Source organism: Pichia kudriavzevii, chromosome 1 (genome assembly GCF_003054445.1).
Source record: "Pichia kudriavzevii chromosome 1, complete sequence".
Classification (NCBI taxonomy): Eukaryota; Fungi; Ascomycota; class Pichiomycetes; order Pichiales; family Pichiaceae; genus Pichia; species Pichia kudriavzevii.
In genome coordinates this window covers 2,063,914-2,081,906 of record NC_042506.1, presented here as the reverse complement: position 1 = coordinate 2,081,906, position 17,993 = coordinate 2,063,914, and the positions used below count along the sequence as shown (strand labels likewise).

General features: G+C 37.2%; 7 protein-coding genes across 7 annotated transcripts; 4 read left to right on the top strand and 3 right to left on the bottom strand.

Moving 5' to 3' along the window:
* Positions 1–192: 192 nt before the first annotated feature.
* C5L36_0A09460 (uncharacterized protein) lies at positions 193–1,134 on the top strand (the record flags this gene model as incomplete). Its single annotated transcript, XM_029463973.1, has 1 exon — positions 193–1,134. One exon carries the CDS (start codon positions 193–195, stop codon positions 1,132–1,134), a length of 942 nt encoding a protein of 313 aa, XP_029319833.1.
* A 405-nt stretch (positions 1,135–1,539) lies between these two features.
* C5L36_0A09450 (uncharacterized protein) lies at positions 1,540–2,433 on the top strand (the record flags this gene model as incomplete). Its single annotated transcript, XM_029463972.1, has 1 exon — positions 1,540–2,433. The coding sequence occupies one exon, from the start codon at positions 1,540–1,542 to the stop codon at positions 2,431–2,433; it is 894 nt and encodes a 297-aa protein (XP_029319832.1).
* A 243-nt stretch (positions 2,434–2,676) lies between these two features.
* On the top strand, positions 2,677–7,440 carry C5L36_0A09440 (uncharacterized protein; the record flags this gene model as incomplete). Its single annotated transcript, XM_029463971.1, has 1 exon — positions 2,677–7,440. The coding sequence occupies one exon, from the start codon at positions 2,677–2,679 to the stop codon at positions 7,438–7,440; it is 4,764 nt and encodes a 1,587-aa protein (XP_029319831.1).
* Positions 7,441–7,531: 91 nt separating this feature from the next.
* On the bottom strand, positions 7,532–9,547 carry C5L36_0A09430 (uncharacterized protein; the record flags this gene model as incomplete). Its single annotated transcript, XM_029463970.1, has 1 exon — positions 7,532–9,547. One exon carries the CDS (start codon positions 9,545–9,547, stop codon positions 7,532–7,534), a length of 2,016 nt encoding a protein of 671 aa, XP_029319830.1.
* A 1,304-nt stretch (positions 9,548–10,851) lies between these two features.
* Positions 10,852–12,666, bottom strand: C5L36_0A09425 (uncharacterized protein; the record flags this gene model as incomplete). Its single annotated transcript, XM_029463969.1, has 1 exon — positions 10,852–12,666. One exon carries the CDS (start codon positions 12,664–12,666, stop codon positions 10,852–10,854), a length of 1,815 nt encoding a protein of 604 aa, XP_029319829.1.
* Positions 12,667–13,020: 354 nt separating this feature from the next.
* C5L36_0A09420 (uncharacterized protein) lies at positions 13,021–14,559 on the top strand (the record flags this gene model as incomplete). Its single annotated transcript, XM_029463968.1, has 1 exon — positions 13,021–14,559. The coding sequence occupies one exon, from the start codon at positions 13,021–13,023 to the stop codon at positions 14,557–14,559; it is 1,539 nt and encodes a 512-aa protein (XP_029319828.1).
* A 155-nt stretch (positions 14,560–14,714) lies between these two features.
* Positions 14,715–17,579, bottom strand: C5L36_0A09410 (uncharacterized protein; the record flags this gene model as incomplete). Its single annotated transcript, XM_029463967.1, has 1 exon — positions 14,715–17,579. The coding sequence occupies one exon, from the start codon at positions 17,577–17,579 to the stop codon at positions 14,715–14,717; it is 2,865 nt and encodes a 954-aa protein (XP_029319827.1).
* Positions 17,580–17,993: the final 414 nt, after the last annotated feature.

The window sequence follows — 17,993 nt, the reverse complement described above, 5'->3', positions numbered from 1 at the left end:
GTTCCAACCGACTAATTATAATAGACGTTTTTTTTTTCTTCTCCTGATATTTACGTGTTTACCAATATCATTCCAAAATCTGAAATATACCTCTTGCTTGTTCTCTAAACTGGCTTAATTCCTAATCCATCAACTTATTATTAGTAGGTATTCCATCTATTTTATTCATAGAGTGATTTCACGTGAGACTTCATGGCTGCAAATTCCATCATGATCACAAACACAATCCCTTATTATAATCTTCCATCCGGATTCTCCCAACCACGTCACAACTCAAAATACACTCTTTACCAGGCTCCACAACCACCATCAAACCAAGACTATCCCGACCACCACCCGCTATGGACACAACAGCAGGCCCAGTCATTACCTCTAAAACAGAGTGAACAGTACCCTCTCTGCCAACAAAACGCCGCATACCAATTGCAACCATCTTTTCCAAATGATACCCGCTTGGTACATTCTTCTATATCAACCAATGTCTCAAACACCATGAAAAATTCACCCTGCTCAAGCTACGTTGCACCAAACCCAACAGGTAGTTATAGCTCAACGTCAACAACCCCTCTCAATTCCGACAACTCAATGTATCCAACTAGGAAACAAAGCTTCGAGTTTGACTATAGAAGTCCCAGTGTTGTCAACAACAGGAACAATACTTCGAGCATTGGTTCATTCTCGCCAAGAGCCGGTAGACACTCATATTCCCCTCTTAAGATTACTAAACGCTCGAAAAGGACAAAGTCTAGAAAGTCAAGACTTGTTGAACAAAGACAATTGCCAAACAATCATTACATTTCAGCCGACAAGAATGTCGATATCTCCCAGTTCACCGACGAGGATGTGATTATTCTCAAAAACATGTTGCCTTTGGCAGAAATTCACAAATGGAAATACATTTCAAACAAACTCTCCAAGGCAAGATCAAGAAAATTCAATGCAGAATATTGCATCAATAAATTTCACGAAATGTATGGGATTCCTTTCAATCCGAAGAATTCCTTATTACAGTCTAACTACTTTATGAAATTGGACAACTCTCAACAGCAAAGGGAGATCAACATTGAAGGAATGTTAGGCTCCTCTATCCCCTACGTGGTCTGCAAAGATGGCTGGAATGCAATCGATCCATAGGCTGTCTACTCAAAAATACAATTACTTTTTGTTTCTTGCTTTTTCCTGCTATAAAGAGACACTTTATAGGCAGTTTTTACTTCGTTCAACAAACATTTTTCTCTCTTCATTATACTTTTATTTCTTAGACCCTATTTATAAAAAAAAAACAGAAATAACACACGCTTAATGTACCGTTGCTTAGTCCAACTTTTAAGGGAAGTCCATTACCGGAACCTAACATTTCCTCGATATGTCCATCTTCGCGAGATCACCATTTGATCAACAATCCGCTGTGGAGCACCTTCGAACACATGTACGCCGACATCTGCGGGCACAGACAAGTTGACGGCCTTCTCAGAAAAGGACGGTCTAAGTTTCAAAAATCAACAAAAAAGTAAGAGCTGTATTTTGTTTTTTTACAAAATGCTTGGTAGAGTTGCAAGATGTTTTTCTACTTTAAGAATTGCCGGTAAATATACACCAGAGTTTAAAATATACAAGACAAATGAAGCCACTGGAAAGTCGGAATCCTTCTTTCATGATGTACCAATTAACCTCAACAAGACTGACGGTACTCTTGACATGATTGTTGAGATTCCAAGGTACGAACAAGGGAAGTTTGAGATTTCTAAAGACATCCCATATAACCCTATTGTTCAAGATACGAAAAAGGGTAAGCTTCGGTTTATCAATAACATCTATCCATTCCATGGTTACCCATGCAACTATGGTGCTATACCTCAAACCTGGGAACATCCGGCAAAGGCGTCTGAGATCAATGGTGACAAGGTCTTCGGTGACAATGATCCCTTGGATATTTGTGAAATAAGTTCGACCGTTGAACCTGCAACTGTAGGCTCTTTGAAGAAAGTTAAGATTTTAGGGTGTCTAGCAATGATTGATGACGGTGAGTTGGACTGGAAACTATTAGCCATTGATGTTAAGGACAAATTATCAAATGACTTGCATGATATCTCCGATCTGGATCCTAAGATGCCTTTACTTCTAGATAGTTTGAAATCGTGGTTTAAAAACTACAAATTGCCTATGGGCAAGCCTGAAAATGAGTTTGCGTTTAACAGTGAATGGTTGGGCAGAGATAAAGCATTGATCGTTGTCGAAGAGTGCCATGCAAATTGGAAGGCACTCATCTCTGGTAATATTAAGAGTGAAACCTATCCTTTAATCATAAATTCTACACTCGGAAACACAGCCGGTTTTGTGAAAAGCCCTGCAAACCCACCAGAATTGGCACCTTCTACAAGTGATGCACCTGTACCTCTTGAAGCAAGAGAGATATTCTATTACCGTTCTTAGGTCACTTCTTATAGATAAATAATTGCCAAACTAAACTGTGTACATAGTAACATACCCCGGTGCACGGATCTACCAAGATATTATTTTTTAAATATATATTTTTTTGTTTTTTTGGAGGGAGGGGGGAATTTGGCGTTCATGTTTTCATCTACATGCATTGAAGCACTACCCCAAAAGAGTAATTTTTAAAACAGGCACCAATATACCACTACCACAAATCTCACTCTGGGTGGGTCTTTGCAGATGTCTGTTGCAGTGACAAAGATTAACAATAACTCAGTCCTAACTTTTAATGGACTACTTAACATTTTATCTGCAGAGGAGGACTCCATTAATTATGAAGAATCGAAAAAATTATTAAATTCATATTCTACAATCCTATCTAGTGGGGCTTTTCCCTATGTAAATACTGAAACTGGGTTGCAGAAGATTCAAACAGGTGAATACAGGCAATATACTGAGTTTATTGCTGAAAAATTGAGTTTAGATGCATCAAAGGTGAATGATTTGATAAACCATTTTGCTAAGAATGTTCAGTCAGGTAATAATAACGATTCCGTATCAACGTCTATTGCATCTTCTTCTGCATCTTTTTTAACCTCTGAGAAAAATCTTCTTTCTTATTTTTTGACGATGGTTATGCAGCAACAAGCAATGTATTTTCAAGTTTCTCTTGAAGTTTTAAATTCTCAGAAGGCTTTACTTCAGCCGTTGAAAAACAAAATTACTTCGAATGGACACAACATAATAGATAAACTAATTGATGATATATCATACATAGAAGTGACCAAATTGAAATTGGATATTCATTCGAAGACAGAATATACATTTACTAATCCTGATATCTTTATTTCTAACAGTTTGGATAATATTCTCATTGATATGTTAAACTATTTTGTGCATATTTTATTAAAGTCAGAAAAGGGGTTTATGACATCGTCGATTACTAAATGGTTTGCATTATTAGGAAAAACAAAGTCATTTTCAAGTTTTCTGGCAGATTCATCAGATGATAGGAAAGCCACTGTTGAAGCTCTTTCAACATTGATTACCCTATTGTTTTTAGACTTAGAATCTAATTTTGGAAGCACTGATAATGATTCATTGTTTATTTCTGATCCTAATAACCTTATCAAAATAACAGATATTGTGATGACTTCCAGCTTCAACCCAATTATTATGTATGCTTGGTCAATCATTTTACACAGACAACATGTTTTGCTTCTGGCTAATCCAGGAAACAAATCAGCCATTGAATATCAAAGAAAGTTGGTTGAAGGAGGTATGAAAAATATTGAAGTAACATATCTTTTTCTAGTTGACGAGGCATTAAAAATGGATGTCTGTCATGCGTTGGTTAAGAATAATGACTTGATTTCATACGATCCTCTCTTTCCAAGCATTTTAGGTTGTTTTGTTAATGCGTTTATCGGGTACGTTGAACCAACACATGAAATAATCACCACTATAGCCTCAATCATGAGGAAGTCGTCTAATAAAGTGATTGAGAAATTTTTTGGTAATCCATTTACTGAAGAATTACTGATTCTTCTGAAAGCAAAGATGCCTTTAACCTTGAACTCATACTTGGAAATCATATCCATAAACTCTAATTTAGCAGTTGAAGAATTGAGATCGTTGCCTTCTTATATGTGTGAGGTTAACTCTTCAACTTTTAATCAGGTCTATGAAATTAATGACCAACAACCCGAATTAATCAAGCTTACTGCGGATATTGAAGTCGATTTACCATTCGAAGACAACAAAAATGCTTCACTTCTAGTCAAGAGAGGCTCTAATGCACAAATTGTATCTACCAAGGGGGGCAAGCATCTAGTTTTGTTCATTTATGAGTATAATGGGTGGTCCTTACTTGGAAGAATATTAAAAACCTTAACTTCGAGAATATCAAGTGATAGACCAGACATGAGGATCACTCGTAATACGATTTTGAAAAATTTGAGTTACATACTTGAAGATCTTGATCCAAAGCTCGTTAATCTAATTTTCAAGGCAATGGACACGTTCGTTGGTGATGAAGATACTATCAGCTTAGTTTTTAGAATATGCGATCAAGCGCTACTGTTGAGTGACCCGGAGCTATTGTGTGAGTGCTTCAAACTATTTGACATTCTCTGTCATAATGGATACGCTTATCGTATTTGGTCGTATATATATAAATCAGATGTTTTCAGCTTTAAGATCACTGGTGGCCTTGCTTACGATACTCTAGAAAAGGCAGAGATTCCTTCAGAGAGTTACTGCTTTACTCGTGCATTGTTGAAATTAGGGAATACATTAGTTGGTCTGTCACTTTTGGATGACGAATCCATTAACAGGCATTTGAAAGCTCAAGTTGTAAATTACTACACAGATTTCTCTATTAAAATTTTAGAAAATTTTACAAGTTGGAAATACTCTGATGAAGCAGAAAAGATTGAAATTGGGAATCTTGCTGTTTCATTCTTTAATTATATTATTGATTTGGAGATTGAATTACCATCAAAGTCACGCCAAAAACTCCTCTCTGTATTTGAATACAGCACTAAAAAAATTGTTGATCACTTTCTAATTTCTGAGTTGAACGATACCAGAACTGTGAAACCAGTATTGGATACTATCAATTTATTATCACAAGCAACTCATCAGTACAGTAAAACGGGCAAATTAGGCAAAAAATTTAATATCTGGGTTTCCTGTTCGTTTAAAATAGTCACTTCATTGGTTAGATTACGCTCTTCAATAAGAAATGATGTTCCATCGAATTTAGAAAAGGCCTTATTTTCTGACTTATCAAACATTGTCAATGCTTACACAGTTGATTTCGTGCATAAAGTTCCGATTATTAATACATTGTCCGCTTTGGTAAAGGGCAAATGGAATGAAAGCCAGCCTTCAATGTTGGCTCATATGAACTCAGAGATGGCGAACGTTTTATTAAATACCGTTTATGAGGATATTTTGAGTGAGGAATCCCCTGTTGAATTAAAAGTATCTCTATTCAAATTTATTGAGGCTGTAATGCAAAATAATCAGAAGGGATTATCTTTGTTTATGATCAGTGGAACATCGATATTAAACGGGAAGTTGAGTATGGTTCTAGGTGATCGGTCGTTACTTCAATTATTGAAAGCAGAACTATGTAAGATTGGTAATTATGGATCGGAATATACATACTACATGTTATCTGCTATTTCTGCATGTATCAGTGTGTGGATGAGTGTTTCCGATGATTCGAATGATCTTCAATTCATTGAAACATTGATCAAACTAATCGAAAAACAATCCGAAAAGAATCAAGAGACTATGAGCTTGATGGAAACTGAGAATTTGGCAAAGGCAGTCGAAATCACATCACTGTACTTGTTTGTTTCAAACGGGAAAAATAAGTCTTGCGAGGAAAAGATTTTTAACTTGCTCAACTCTTCCACTTTCATTAAGATATTACCCCTAAAGTTTAGATTAAAAGCGAATGATAACACATTAACTAAGTCTCTTAAATTGAGAATTGAAAAAATGTTTTCGGGGAAAGTTAGCCTTTCTGATTTACAACGGTCTGCACCGTTGTCTTTAACAGAAAATATATATGATGAAAGCCTACTTACAACTGTTGCAAAACATAAAACCGACGAATTAGAAAAATTGTTAATTGATTTGAGGGCCCAGACGATTGCGTTGAAGCTAACTCAAGCTCGAATCAACCTGGTAAAGGCTCTTGGTGGGCTTATTACTTGCTATTTCAACGTGAATGCTCCGGGTATTCCAACAGAGTACTCTCATTTTGCCGCTTCGTTGCTGAAGATCAACTACGAGGAAAGTGGATTATGTGTTGTAAGTGAAGATGTTTATAAGGGCAGAATCCAACTAACATTTTTGATTCTTTTAACATTGAGTAACTCAAAAAAACCCATTGAAGAATCTACAGTCAGTTCTATCTTGGCTTTTTCTCTAAGATTACTGGAAAGTAAAGAAATCAATCTGACTCAAGGTTTAGTTAGTGAAAATGTTGAATATTACAAGCCAATATTGAGAATTCTTTTAATTACGTTAGGTATGATCGATTCGCCCGAATTTTTATCTCAATCGTCCACGGTTCTGGTAGACATCTTCAAGAATATCATTTGCAAATCAATTTCTATTTTGTTCAACAATATCAGAAATTATGCTTTGTCAGTTCCCAACTCCCAGTTCATCGACAATCAACTATTGATGAAGCAAATTGATGATATCATGATTTTCTTGTCGTTAACTCGAGTATTTTTGAAGTTGAAGTTCAGCGATAGGTTGGATTCTAACTTTGCTAAAATCTTGATTGATTCAGGAGCCTACCGAGCTGTTGCACAGATGTTTACATCGTCACATCTAATCAAGATGAACAATGAAGAAATATTCATTGACTTTTCAGTTTATTTTCTCTCTGAATTTATTCAAAGGAAAAGTATAGCAGAGAGATTGGTACAGAATGGCATTTTCCATTTGCTAACGGAATCTCCTGTCGCCTTGATAATACAAAAAGGGCAGGTTTCTCCATATTCGAGTAAATTAATTATTTCAAGATTACATAGACTGTGGGTCAAAAATTTGCTACCAATTGTTTTGACTCTAGCTGCGCATTTTGGAGAAAAGGTTCAATTTATGATTTGCAAGTTTGCTCTGGCGTACAAGAAGCAATTTCAGTATACGATTCATTCATGGCTTGAAAAGGATAGTTTTGTTGGGATCACGATAATTGAGGAAACAGAACAGTTGATTGTTCTTGCTAAAATCTTGAACAGTTTAGAGTGCTACAATTATGTCAGTGTAGAATTAGGAAAGGACATTGAAACTGTAGCACTTGTTCCAGGGCTAGACACGTTACAAGAAAGGAAGAATTTTGTGAATGCATTGAACTATTTACTTACCCATCCAAAATACTTGTCGTTGAAGGTCAGAACTATAGATGGCAAAACCACTCTTGAGGAACTTACGGAAGCACTCAAGTCTTTGAAAGATTCTCTTTTAGAATAGCATACTAGCAATCCGCTCACCATATGATCAATGGTTGTCATTTGTAAACGTTAGTATACAGTAGTTTAAGTAGAAAAGTGTTACATCATTTTTAATACTTAGTTGTATCAATTCCAGAGAGCCGGGATAGTTCAGATATGTCGGGGCTGCTCTTAGCATTCTTTAATTTTTTAAAAGCACTCCATTTTTCTCTATCATACTCCCCATAGTACCCACTCGGAACAGAGCTTCCAGATACCGTAGACTTATCAGTTCCACTGAAAACTCGGCTTGTTTTACGCACATTGCTAACGAAGGCGTTTCCAAGGATGTCACCAAGGTTGCTTATTTTAGATGGCGATAAATCTCCATAAGAATTAGTCGTCTGCTCCCCAACCACGTTGTCGCTTTTCAGAGAATCGTATAGTAGCTCTAAATTTCTGGGTCTGAATGTTGAATTCGAGGAGAACGTTTGGCTTCTTCCTATAGATCTGCTGGAAGATTTCTTTTTGGGAGAATTGTGTATTGCGTTGAGCAAATTAATGTCTAGATCTTCATCTTCTAAATCGTCGCTTTCCTTTGTTTTGTGATGAGCGTTTAGGTTAAAGTCGGATGTGTTTATCAATAACTTTAGTGGGCTGTATAAAGGCTTCAATTGAGCCCCAGATATAGCAGATAAGGAATGTGATTTCTTATGATGATTTCTCAACGAGATAGAGCTCAATCTTCTTTTAAGAGGGGCAGAATTATTTAGTGTTGATGAAGAAACTGATTCACGTATAACTCTAGTTAATGAACGCTTACTTGAAATTGAAGAATGGCTTTTCAAAGTCGGTAGCGATATTTGTGTATTCATCTTCTTCTGATCATTTTGTTTGATCTCCTTTTTGAGCTCCTCAAACAGCATATTGCCATACTTTAAAGAATCTATGTTTATATCTTCTTCGTTGTCCTTTAAAGGTTGTTCCATATTAAAACTGGGACTGGGAGCTTGAATTAATTCGTAACTTTGGTTATTCCAATCTCTCTGTGTAATGTGATTTAATCCAGGCTTTTTGGGTACAAATTTTCCGTACAATCTATCTGGTGACAACGGTTCTGAAATATTTAACTGTCGAATGTTTTGTTCGTCATATTCAGCCATCAATATGCTTTTTTGGGATGGTGTTTTTGGTTCTGTGCTAATTTTGTCCGGCAAAATTTGCTTGAGAGCTCCTTGTGGTGGAAATTCAAAGTTGGAGTGTTTAAAAAAACTAGGATCTTGAGAATCCTGTTCTTCAGAGATATGACCAGTTATCAATTGGTTCCGATCTGGAGGTGAATCATATAACGATTTACGCTTTTCTTCTAATACTGGAGACGATTCTACTGGAAATTCGGGTATTACCAATGATTGTAAGAACATATCGGGAGTTGAATTTGCAAACTCGGATGTCTCGGTTGTTTCGCAGGCACTCGTTTGGGTGGGTATCAAGCTAAGCCATGGTGGGTTGTCTTGTAACTGCAAAGTTTTATGCAATTTAGGCCCCACTAGGTTTCGACTGTTGACTATATGTTCTTCTTTGTTTGTTTGGAAAAAAGATTTTAAGATCCCATCCTGTTCATTCAAAATATCATTACCCGATGATTCGGTTTGATCAATCAAAGTGGAGTGGGTGTTTACAGAACCTTTTTCCACAGTAGAGCTCAACAGGTTCTCCTGATCTGAGAAGCTGCTTCTTTCCATTGGAAAAAACTTCAGAAACAAAAATGGCTTCAACAATAGTGACAAGTTGAAAAAGGTTGCAAAACTTATTCGAAGGCGCCTCTGAATGAATTCTAGCTCAAGAACATTTTTGAATAAAATATTGTCGATCCAATATATTCCCACCGTGGTGGAACAGAGAACGCTGAAAGTGTAAATAACAGCCACACAGTAGTTCAGTTGGGATGGCTTGGATCGGAGTAGGGAAAGCAGGATTCCCGTTGTCACCGATAGAGAGCCAACAAACTCGAATATAACAAACAGCAGTAAAGGTATATCTATCTTAGATTTCAGCACTAGCAGGGCTATACTCAATGCCCCATTGACATACATCAATGAAGATATCAATTGCTCTATAATTATTGACCAGTGTTGATGTTTCATGGTAAACAAAAACAGAAAAGTTAGTATTGCTTTAATGTCAGCGGCAAGTCTCAACTCTCGGAAAATGATGTGTCACAAAAACCACTTGACAGTCAGTCAACTTCAACTAAAAGATATAGCTCTACTTGCGGAATAGTATGGAAAGATGGCACACTTTTACTCTAGAGCTCTAGACTAGTATCATTTCCTGAAGGCATGCTTCACATGATCTAGTACATTTCGATGGTTGTTTACATCTTGCTCTTTTAGGAAAGCCGTTTCTAAAACTTTATTTCATTCCCAAAATTTTCGCAACAATGCTTGATGCTTCACAGCTACTGGAAGTTTAAAAGGAGACATGGTTCATTCTGAGAGAAATCGAACGTTCCACACAATAGTCTCTTGTTATTGCCCTGTATGTGCGTTTCCTTGAAGAACCCAATTTGAAGAAACGGAAATTTTGAGTTTGAGCTTACAAACACCCATTTACCCAAATACTCTACATACTGCAGGACCCAATGAGGAGCTGCGCACAATTTATTTTCATTCTCCTAATGCGAAATTGTTGGAACTTTATGGGAACGAGGAAAATTCCGCACCAGAGCCCATGTGACCTTCTGAACTAGGAACATCATCGAATAATGTACAGAAGAATTTAGTTTACGCTCATATATGAACTAATACGTCTGCATGCTGCAAGATCTTGTACCTCTTTTGTTTGATTACCCCTTGGAAGATTGCAATGAGAGAAAAAGTCGATTTCCCTAGCAGGGAGGTTTCTTGAAATTCCAGTGGAAAACCGAGACGCAAGTGGCCTCTTACGGAATATTACAAAGTGAAAAAGAGAACAGCTTCTTATCTAGAGTTGAGTAGATGACGTTATGAGAAAACAAACCTGTATACACTAGTCCACCGTCGTAGGTGGATAAATGGAGCCTGTCTCCTGGTCCGAAATGGTAGTTCCGATGAAGAAAAAAAATCAAAATTCCAGATACAGGTGGTTACATGTATATCTTGTAAGGTGCCAATGGCAGATGGTGTATGTGAGCCCAATGTGTATGATAGGTCAATGGTAATGTTGCACTGGAACTTTGTGCGTGAAAGAAAGAGAAAAAGTTGAGTACCAACCATCAACTAATCCAAGGTTGATTAAAGCCTAGGTTTTTTGTTACATCTCTTTGTATTTCGTCGAATGGTATTTGCTCAAGTATTTGGTTAGCATAATTAGGGCTTGATAGTAATGTTTTTTTTTGCACGTGCTGCTTGAAGATTTACATAGACTAGAACTTAAGAAGTATTTTTTTTTGCTGATGAACTCTTATAATTCATGTTATATTGATATTCTTTTTCTTCTTACTGCCAGGCAACTTGGAAACACATTTCTTGAAAAATTGCTTTTGTTCTTGTGGAATTATCAATCTAAGTTCATTCAAAAATAATTTGACTATAGTTTCATCGTATTGATTATGATAGTCGACAAAGAATGTCAATTGTAACCCAGCACTTTCATTAAAGAAGTACGGCCTCCATCCAAGTCCAATAATCTCGTAACCTGTTGTGTTCAAGTTAAACCTTTCATTGAATAGCAAGTAGAGTGTTGATTTCCAAATGCTAATTGAGCTTTCTTTTGGTATGGCAAAGATATATTCCCCTTTGTCTACTGGTTTCCCAGTCCCATGAAATATTGGATATTCTCCATCTTTGAGAACGTATATGTGCGGTCCTCTCTCTTGTGATTGGAAATCCAATAGGTTTGTTCCACCGTGCATTATTTTCACTTGCTGTTCATAACTTGTTATTTTGGTGGATATGTAACTCTCTCTTTGATTTGTTGTATGATCTTTGACAAAACTTGACCAAATGTTCCAAACTTTTGGGCTAAAATTACCATTAATAAAGCTTTGTTGGTTTACCACAAAAGAAACCTCCTCTGAATACAGCTCTTTTAAGAACTGGATACTTTTATTCTTGGAACTAGCTGCTTCATCTTCAGTGGAGAACTGGTTGAGATAAAGCTCTAAAATTTTGGGAAGGTCTAGTGATCTGATTGCTAGTAATGAATTACTTCTTACATTAAAGTTATCTAGTCCATCCTGCGTGAACAATGAGTTGTATTGCTCATAAACCTCTAAGCAAGTTATTTTCAGATAGTTATGATTTTGTGAGTAGTTTTTATCAACATCGTCTTGTGAAAAGGGGTAGTACAATATTTTCTCAATATTCTCCTCTTGAAAATTCCGTAGTTCGGTATAGAGGCTTGCACCTTTGCCCAATTCAGGTTCTTCAAGTGTTTGATACACGAAATGGCTTTTGAAATCGGAGTTCATTTTCAAAGGTAACGGTTCAAGAACCAGCTTTGGCACCTTATTATCAGAAAATCTCCATCCTTCAACTAGATTCAAATCGGGTGAAGTTGAAGAGTTTCCCACACAAGTTGGGCTTAGCAAATCAAGGAGTATACGTTCGTCACTTTGGCTTCCCAAACATTTTTTATGTTGCTTTTCTGTGGAAGTTCGTGCAGTGTGTTTACTTTTCAATCTGAATGATAGTTGAGAGAGCTTTCTGGTGATTCCCCTTGACCTAGACAACGTTTTCGCATTTGTTTGTGAGGTGATGCTGCAACATTCCAATTTGTCGATGGTAGTGGCACTTTTGGGAAACCTAGAAAGACTGGCTAATTCACTCTCAAGTTTCAGCTCTTCATTAAGTGAGTCCTCCTCACTGAAGTAACCAGATTTTAAGTGCTGCAACGACTTGGAATTATCATAAAGGCTGTCACCTTTAGATAGACGAAAACTGTCAATGTTTTCACCTTTACAAGTGGTGCTTTTGGAGGGATAATCATTAACGAAAGATAGGTACAACGCCGGTTCCTCTGGCGATACTTCGGTGTCAATGACTGTAGTAGATTTGTCCTTCCCTTTCCAAGAAAGAGCTTTAAATAAATTACGGAACTTATATCTGGACCTCTGTGGTGTATCTCCGCTGGGTTCAACTTTAGCAGGATCAAGAATGTTTACAATTGTGTTGTCGTCTATCTCGGGTGACAACTCAGGGGAATATAGCCGGGAATCGTAGCTTGCAGAATCGAGCAAAATAACATTTCCATCTTCTGGGCTGGGCAAACTGGGATAGTTCATGATGAAGAGGTTTACTGGTATTGCCTTTCTGATGGCTAAAGAATAAGCAAAAACGTATGCATTGGAGGGGTTTACAAAGGTACATCGGAGAGCACTATAAACAACTGGGCAACATTCTTGCTCTCTCCCTCTACGACAGTCGAGCCTTCATAAAAAGATATTCCCTTTACCTGGGAAAGAAAAAAACTACTCGCGGAACAAAAATATCTGATTGAACAATCATGAAAATAAATTTCTTTAAACATTTTTCATCTTGAAATTTTTTTTTAGTAGTTTGTATCTGCTCTTAAACACCAAGTTTTCCTTGCTTGATTAGAGAGACACGGTGAAATTGGGTGTGAGTTTAAGCCGAGAATGAACAGCAATAACAGAGTGCAGAATGTTTCTGCATGGCCAAACCGTAAAAGGCAAAGACAACTAAAAAGAATGGAAGATGAATATCAGGATGCACGAGAGTCTGTTGAGAAGGCCGAAATTTTATTGACCGAAGAACAAGGTTTCATTGAAGGCGAAGGTTTAGAAAAGACATGGAGATTCAGACAAGATGAAATTGTCAAGCATGTCGATGTTGCTTCTGCAAACAAAAGGTTTGATCTCAAACTCTATGACTATGGCCCATATACCATCGACTATACCCGTAATGGGCGTGACCTGCTTATCTGCGGTAAAAAAGGACACATTGCCTCATTTGACTGGCAACTCGGCAGATTGCATACTGAATTGCATCTAAATGAAACCACAAATGCCGTCAAATATCTGCAAAACAACCAACTATTTGCAGTTGCGCAAAAGAAATATGTTTTCATTTATGATCACGAAGGTACTGAAGTTCATAAGCTACAGCAGCACATTGATCCCACTCTGCTTGAATTTTTGCCATACCATTACCTTTTGGTTTCAGCGGGGAAGTCGGGTTGGTTAAAATACCATGATATTTCTACCGGTGAAGTGGTGTCACAGTTAAGGACCAAATTAGGACCTACAGTTTCTATGAAACAAAACCCTTGGAACGCAGTCATCCACGCTGGCCACTCGAATGGGCAAGTCACATTATGGTCCCCAGCTATGAGTACGCCATTAGTTAAGTTGCAAGTTTGTAATAGTACCGTTCGTGATTTGGCTGTGACTAGAGATGGCAGGTATATGGCTGCATTGGGGGCTGATAAAACGCTCAAAATTTGGGATATCCGTAAATTTGAGGAACTTGATAGTTACAAAACTCCAACTCAAGGTAACTGTGTTGATATTTCTGATACCGGTTTAATATCGGTTGGATGGGGCCCGCATGTTACAGTGTGGAAAGATTGCTTCAAGACCCACCAAGCAAATCCCTATATGAGTCATTTGCTTCCTGGCTCGCAAGTGCAAAGTACGAAATTTGTGCCATTTGAAGATATTCTAGGTGTTGGACATAACAAGGGATTTTCTTCTTTGATCATCCCAGGTTCTGGTGAATCTAATTATGACGCTCTTGAAATCAATCCATACGAAACTACGAAGATGAGAAGAGAAGGGGAAGTCAGGTCATTGTTGAACAAGTTAAAGCCAGATATGATATCCTTAGATCCTAATGTGATTGGTACTGTGGACAAAAGGAAGCCTCAAGAAAGATTAACAATGAAAGAACTAAGTGAGAAGGAAGAACAGGAAAAAGAAGAAGCGAAAGGGAAGGACGAGGTCGAAAAGTTCATTAAACCTGAAACAAGCGCAAAGAACTCTGCATTGCGTAAGTTCAAAAGAAAACAAAGAAAGAATATGGTCACTGAACGTACAATGCGTGTTCAAAAGGCTCTAGAAAGAGAAAAAGAATTGAGGAGACAAAAGCAAGAACTAGAGGACAATATTCAACTTAAAAAGGATGAGCTTGAGAATGCCTTTAATAGATTTAAGTAAACCACTGTCCCTTTTGTATCATAGTTTAACTTATATGTTAGTATATGCACCAGCAGTACATTCAGATTATTATTCACTGTGTATAGGATATACATTTCGACTTTTTAGATTGTTAGGTTTACACAAATAACGGTTCAACATAGTTTGTAGTATGTCTATGCATCTTCTAATACAGAGAGGTCATCAATTTCAGGGTTGATAGTAAATGGGTGTGGAACAGGAGCGTCTTTATTGTTCTTCTCCTTGAGAGTTTTTATTCTATCAAAAGGAGTACCCGCTTCATTATCCTTCAAGATGACTATACCACAAATAGATCTGAACTTTTTGAGAGGAACGAATCTTGCATTTTTCGAGAAAGTGACATACTTAAGTTGAGCAGGTAGTACTCTACTCATATTACCGATTTCATACGGTTCTTTAACATAAAGAGATCTGAATTGACTGTCTTGTAATTCCTCGTTGATCACAGTAGGTGACTCTTCCAGTCTTTTGTCTTTAGCTTCTTCTTCTTCTTTGGAAGAGTTATCTACATCCATTACATTGTCCTTGGAAACCTTCTCTTTCTTAGCCGCTCTTGTTCTAGCTCTGTGCGTGGTAGAAAGTACTGCAGTTGTCACTTTCTCGGTGTGCTTTTCCACTTGAACTTCGAGTTTTGGTGGATATCCAAATACGTCTTCTTTAGTATGGCAATTTATCTTCATTTTTGGAATCTTTATGTTTTCAGTAACACCGATGATGGAGGTTGGTGTGAAAGAAAGACATAAGAAGTGCGATAATGGATGCCAATACCAATATTGAGTGAAAACAGTCAAACCTACAATGGCTTTCAAGTTCAGCGTGCTTGTTTGCAAATTTTCCAACTGTATTGTTGTATTTCTTCCACCTGCATCAAGAATACCTTGCGCCAAAGTTGCACCAAATCTCGCCAAAGATTCTTCATGTTTGTTGCTGACCGTTGATCCAAGTTTTTCTCTAAACTCCTTAACCTTCGGGTACGTCTTTTCATTTTGTTGGATAAGAATCATAGACTTCGCTAAAGTTGCACCTTGCCTGACAAAGTCAACAGCGTCAGTAGATAAAGGTTCTAAAACATCCAAGGCGCTTTTTAAACCACGACCGGCACACGAAATACCTAAAGCCATTGCGGCACCATAACGAACATATGGGTTGTGTGATTGCGATAACAACTCAACCATAGTAGGAACCTTCGCATATTCGCGTAGTAAAACAAAACCTAAACACATAACAGCAACTCTTCTGACATTGTCACTGGAATCGGAGACCGCAACATGTAGCAACTGCTTGATAGCATTTTTATTGGAGGTACCGCAATATGCTAAACCAATAGTGTAGCAAGCACCATAACGCAGGATTGAATCCTTATGATCTAGCATTTTTTTGATGTAAGCATCTGCTTTGTTTTCTCTACCGAAACATATCAAAGCTATACCAACAGCTAAACTTCTGATAATTGTTTCATGTTGTGTTTCCTGAGCATATGTAAACATATCACTCAACGCCATCTCATTACCTGTACCAAGCATCACTAGACCCATTGCCAATGCTGCTGCTTGGCCAGATACTGCCGAATCGGCGTATAGAATCACATTAAGTTCATTATACAAGTCCATGTTAGCAAGTCCCATTGCAGATACACCAACACCCAAACATGCACCGTGTAAAATGATGTCACTGTCTTTGTTTTCAACATTACCTGAGTTGGTTTCAATTATATTGCGAAGGTATTCTAATATCTGACTATGCTGGCCAGCATAAACAAAACCTAAACCGTATAACGAACCACCATTTGTATGAGCATTAGAAGTACTTCCTGGTAAGTAAGGTTCTAATACCTTACGACCTTGTAATAAGTTACCCTTATGTATAACACCAAATGCAGCAGTAGCGGAGAACTTAGACCAATGATTAGCCTTGCCTAACCAATCTAAGTTGGATCTAAAAAATGAATCATCGGTAGTACCAGCATGCATGAAAGCATTCGCAAATGTCACCGCTGAATGGTATAACGAATTTCTTCCATCTAATGCTTTCTTGGTGTTATTCAAAATAGCAACGTCAACATTACGGTTCTCATAGAGAAAGGTGAGATCTAGATCGCAAGTTGGAATACCTGATAATATTTTTTGCAATCTTAAAACGGCAACAGAATTCTTGTCTATCTTCTCGTCAGACTCAATCAGTTTCAATGTTGAAGTAATTAACTCCTGACTGGCGATTCCTACTAGATCAAATGCAATTTGATATGCCATTGGAACGTCTTCGGAGTTCTTCAAAAGGTTTCTAAAAACCTCATGGGCATGAGATGCGTTGTTTAACTGAACAATTATCTTGGTAACCAAAAAATAATCAGGACTTTCGTAATTGAGTAAAATGGAGATCAAGGCGTCTAATGAATCAGTTTTAAAATTGACATCGTTTATAACTGTAGTGGAACATGTTAAAACATAACCAATAAGCGACATAATAACATCAGATGACGCCTGTTGATCAATCTGAGATTGTATAATCTTCTTAACAATATCTAAACGATAGCTCTCTAATGAAATACCTAATGCCAGCTTGATTTCATTTTCGTCTACACATTTATTTAGCATTTGTTCAAAAATTGAAGTTAGTTGAGGATCAATTGAAATAGTTTCATCTGAGTACTTCATCTGAGACAACTTAATATAAGATTCAAGACATTTGGATACAATAGTCTCAACGAATTCAGAGTCTTCCTGTGTGTTGAAGCTATCACCAGCTAAAAGCGAATATTTCACAGCCGAATCATAGTCACCAAGATTATAATAAACTTTAGAAGCAACCAAAGCAGCTAGTTCTCTATGTGTAAACTGGACATCTTCGAAGAGTTGTTCAATATCTGTGATTCTATTTGCAATTTCGGACCATAATTGATCAACCTGTGTATTTAGAGATTGCAATGCATAGACCTTTAGTGATGGGTCTTGCTCATCCAGTAGGGATAAATAAGGTGCGGCAGACGTAATTACAGACATTCCCTTCTGTTTGTTCAATATCTGCTAGAATATATTTGCCTGTGTTACTGCTAGAGATTACTATAGATTATGAGGGCAACATTGAAAATTAAAGATCCTCAAAGTTCATACAAGGTATGTGATTCCCACATTTTTGCCACCGAGTGAGGATGGCATTATTGGGGGGAGGGCTCTTTTTTCATTGAAAAAAAAAAAACCGGTTACACAGGTATTTTTCTCAGGGCCCAACGAGTTATAAAAGCTCAGTTGCAGATAGAATATACAGCTCTGTATATCAACTTAGTAGTTTTTAAGATGAAGTATATAAAGAGAACAGCGTGTTGAACTTGTCCTTAAAGATGCCAGATATATAGTGAAAATGAAATGTAAAATAAATTTATCAGAGAAGAAAAAGCATTAAAAATCCATTGTACA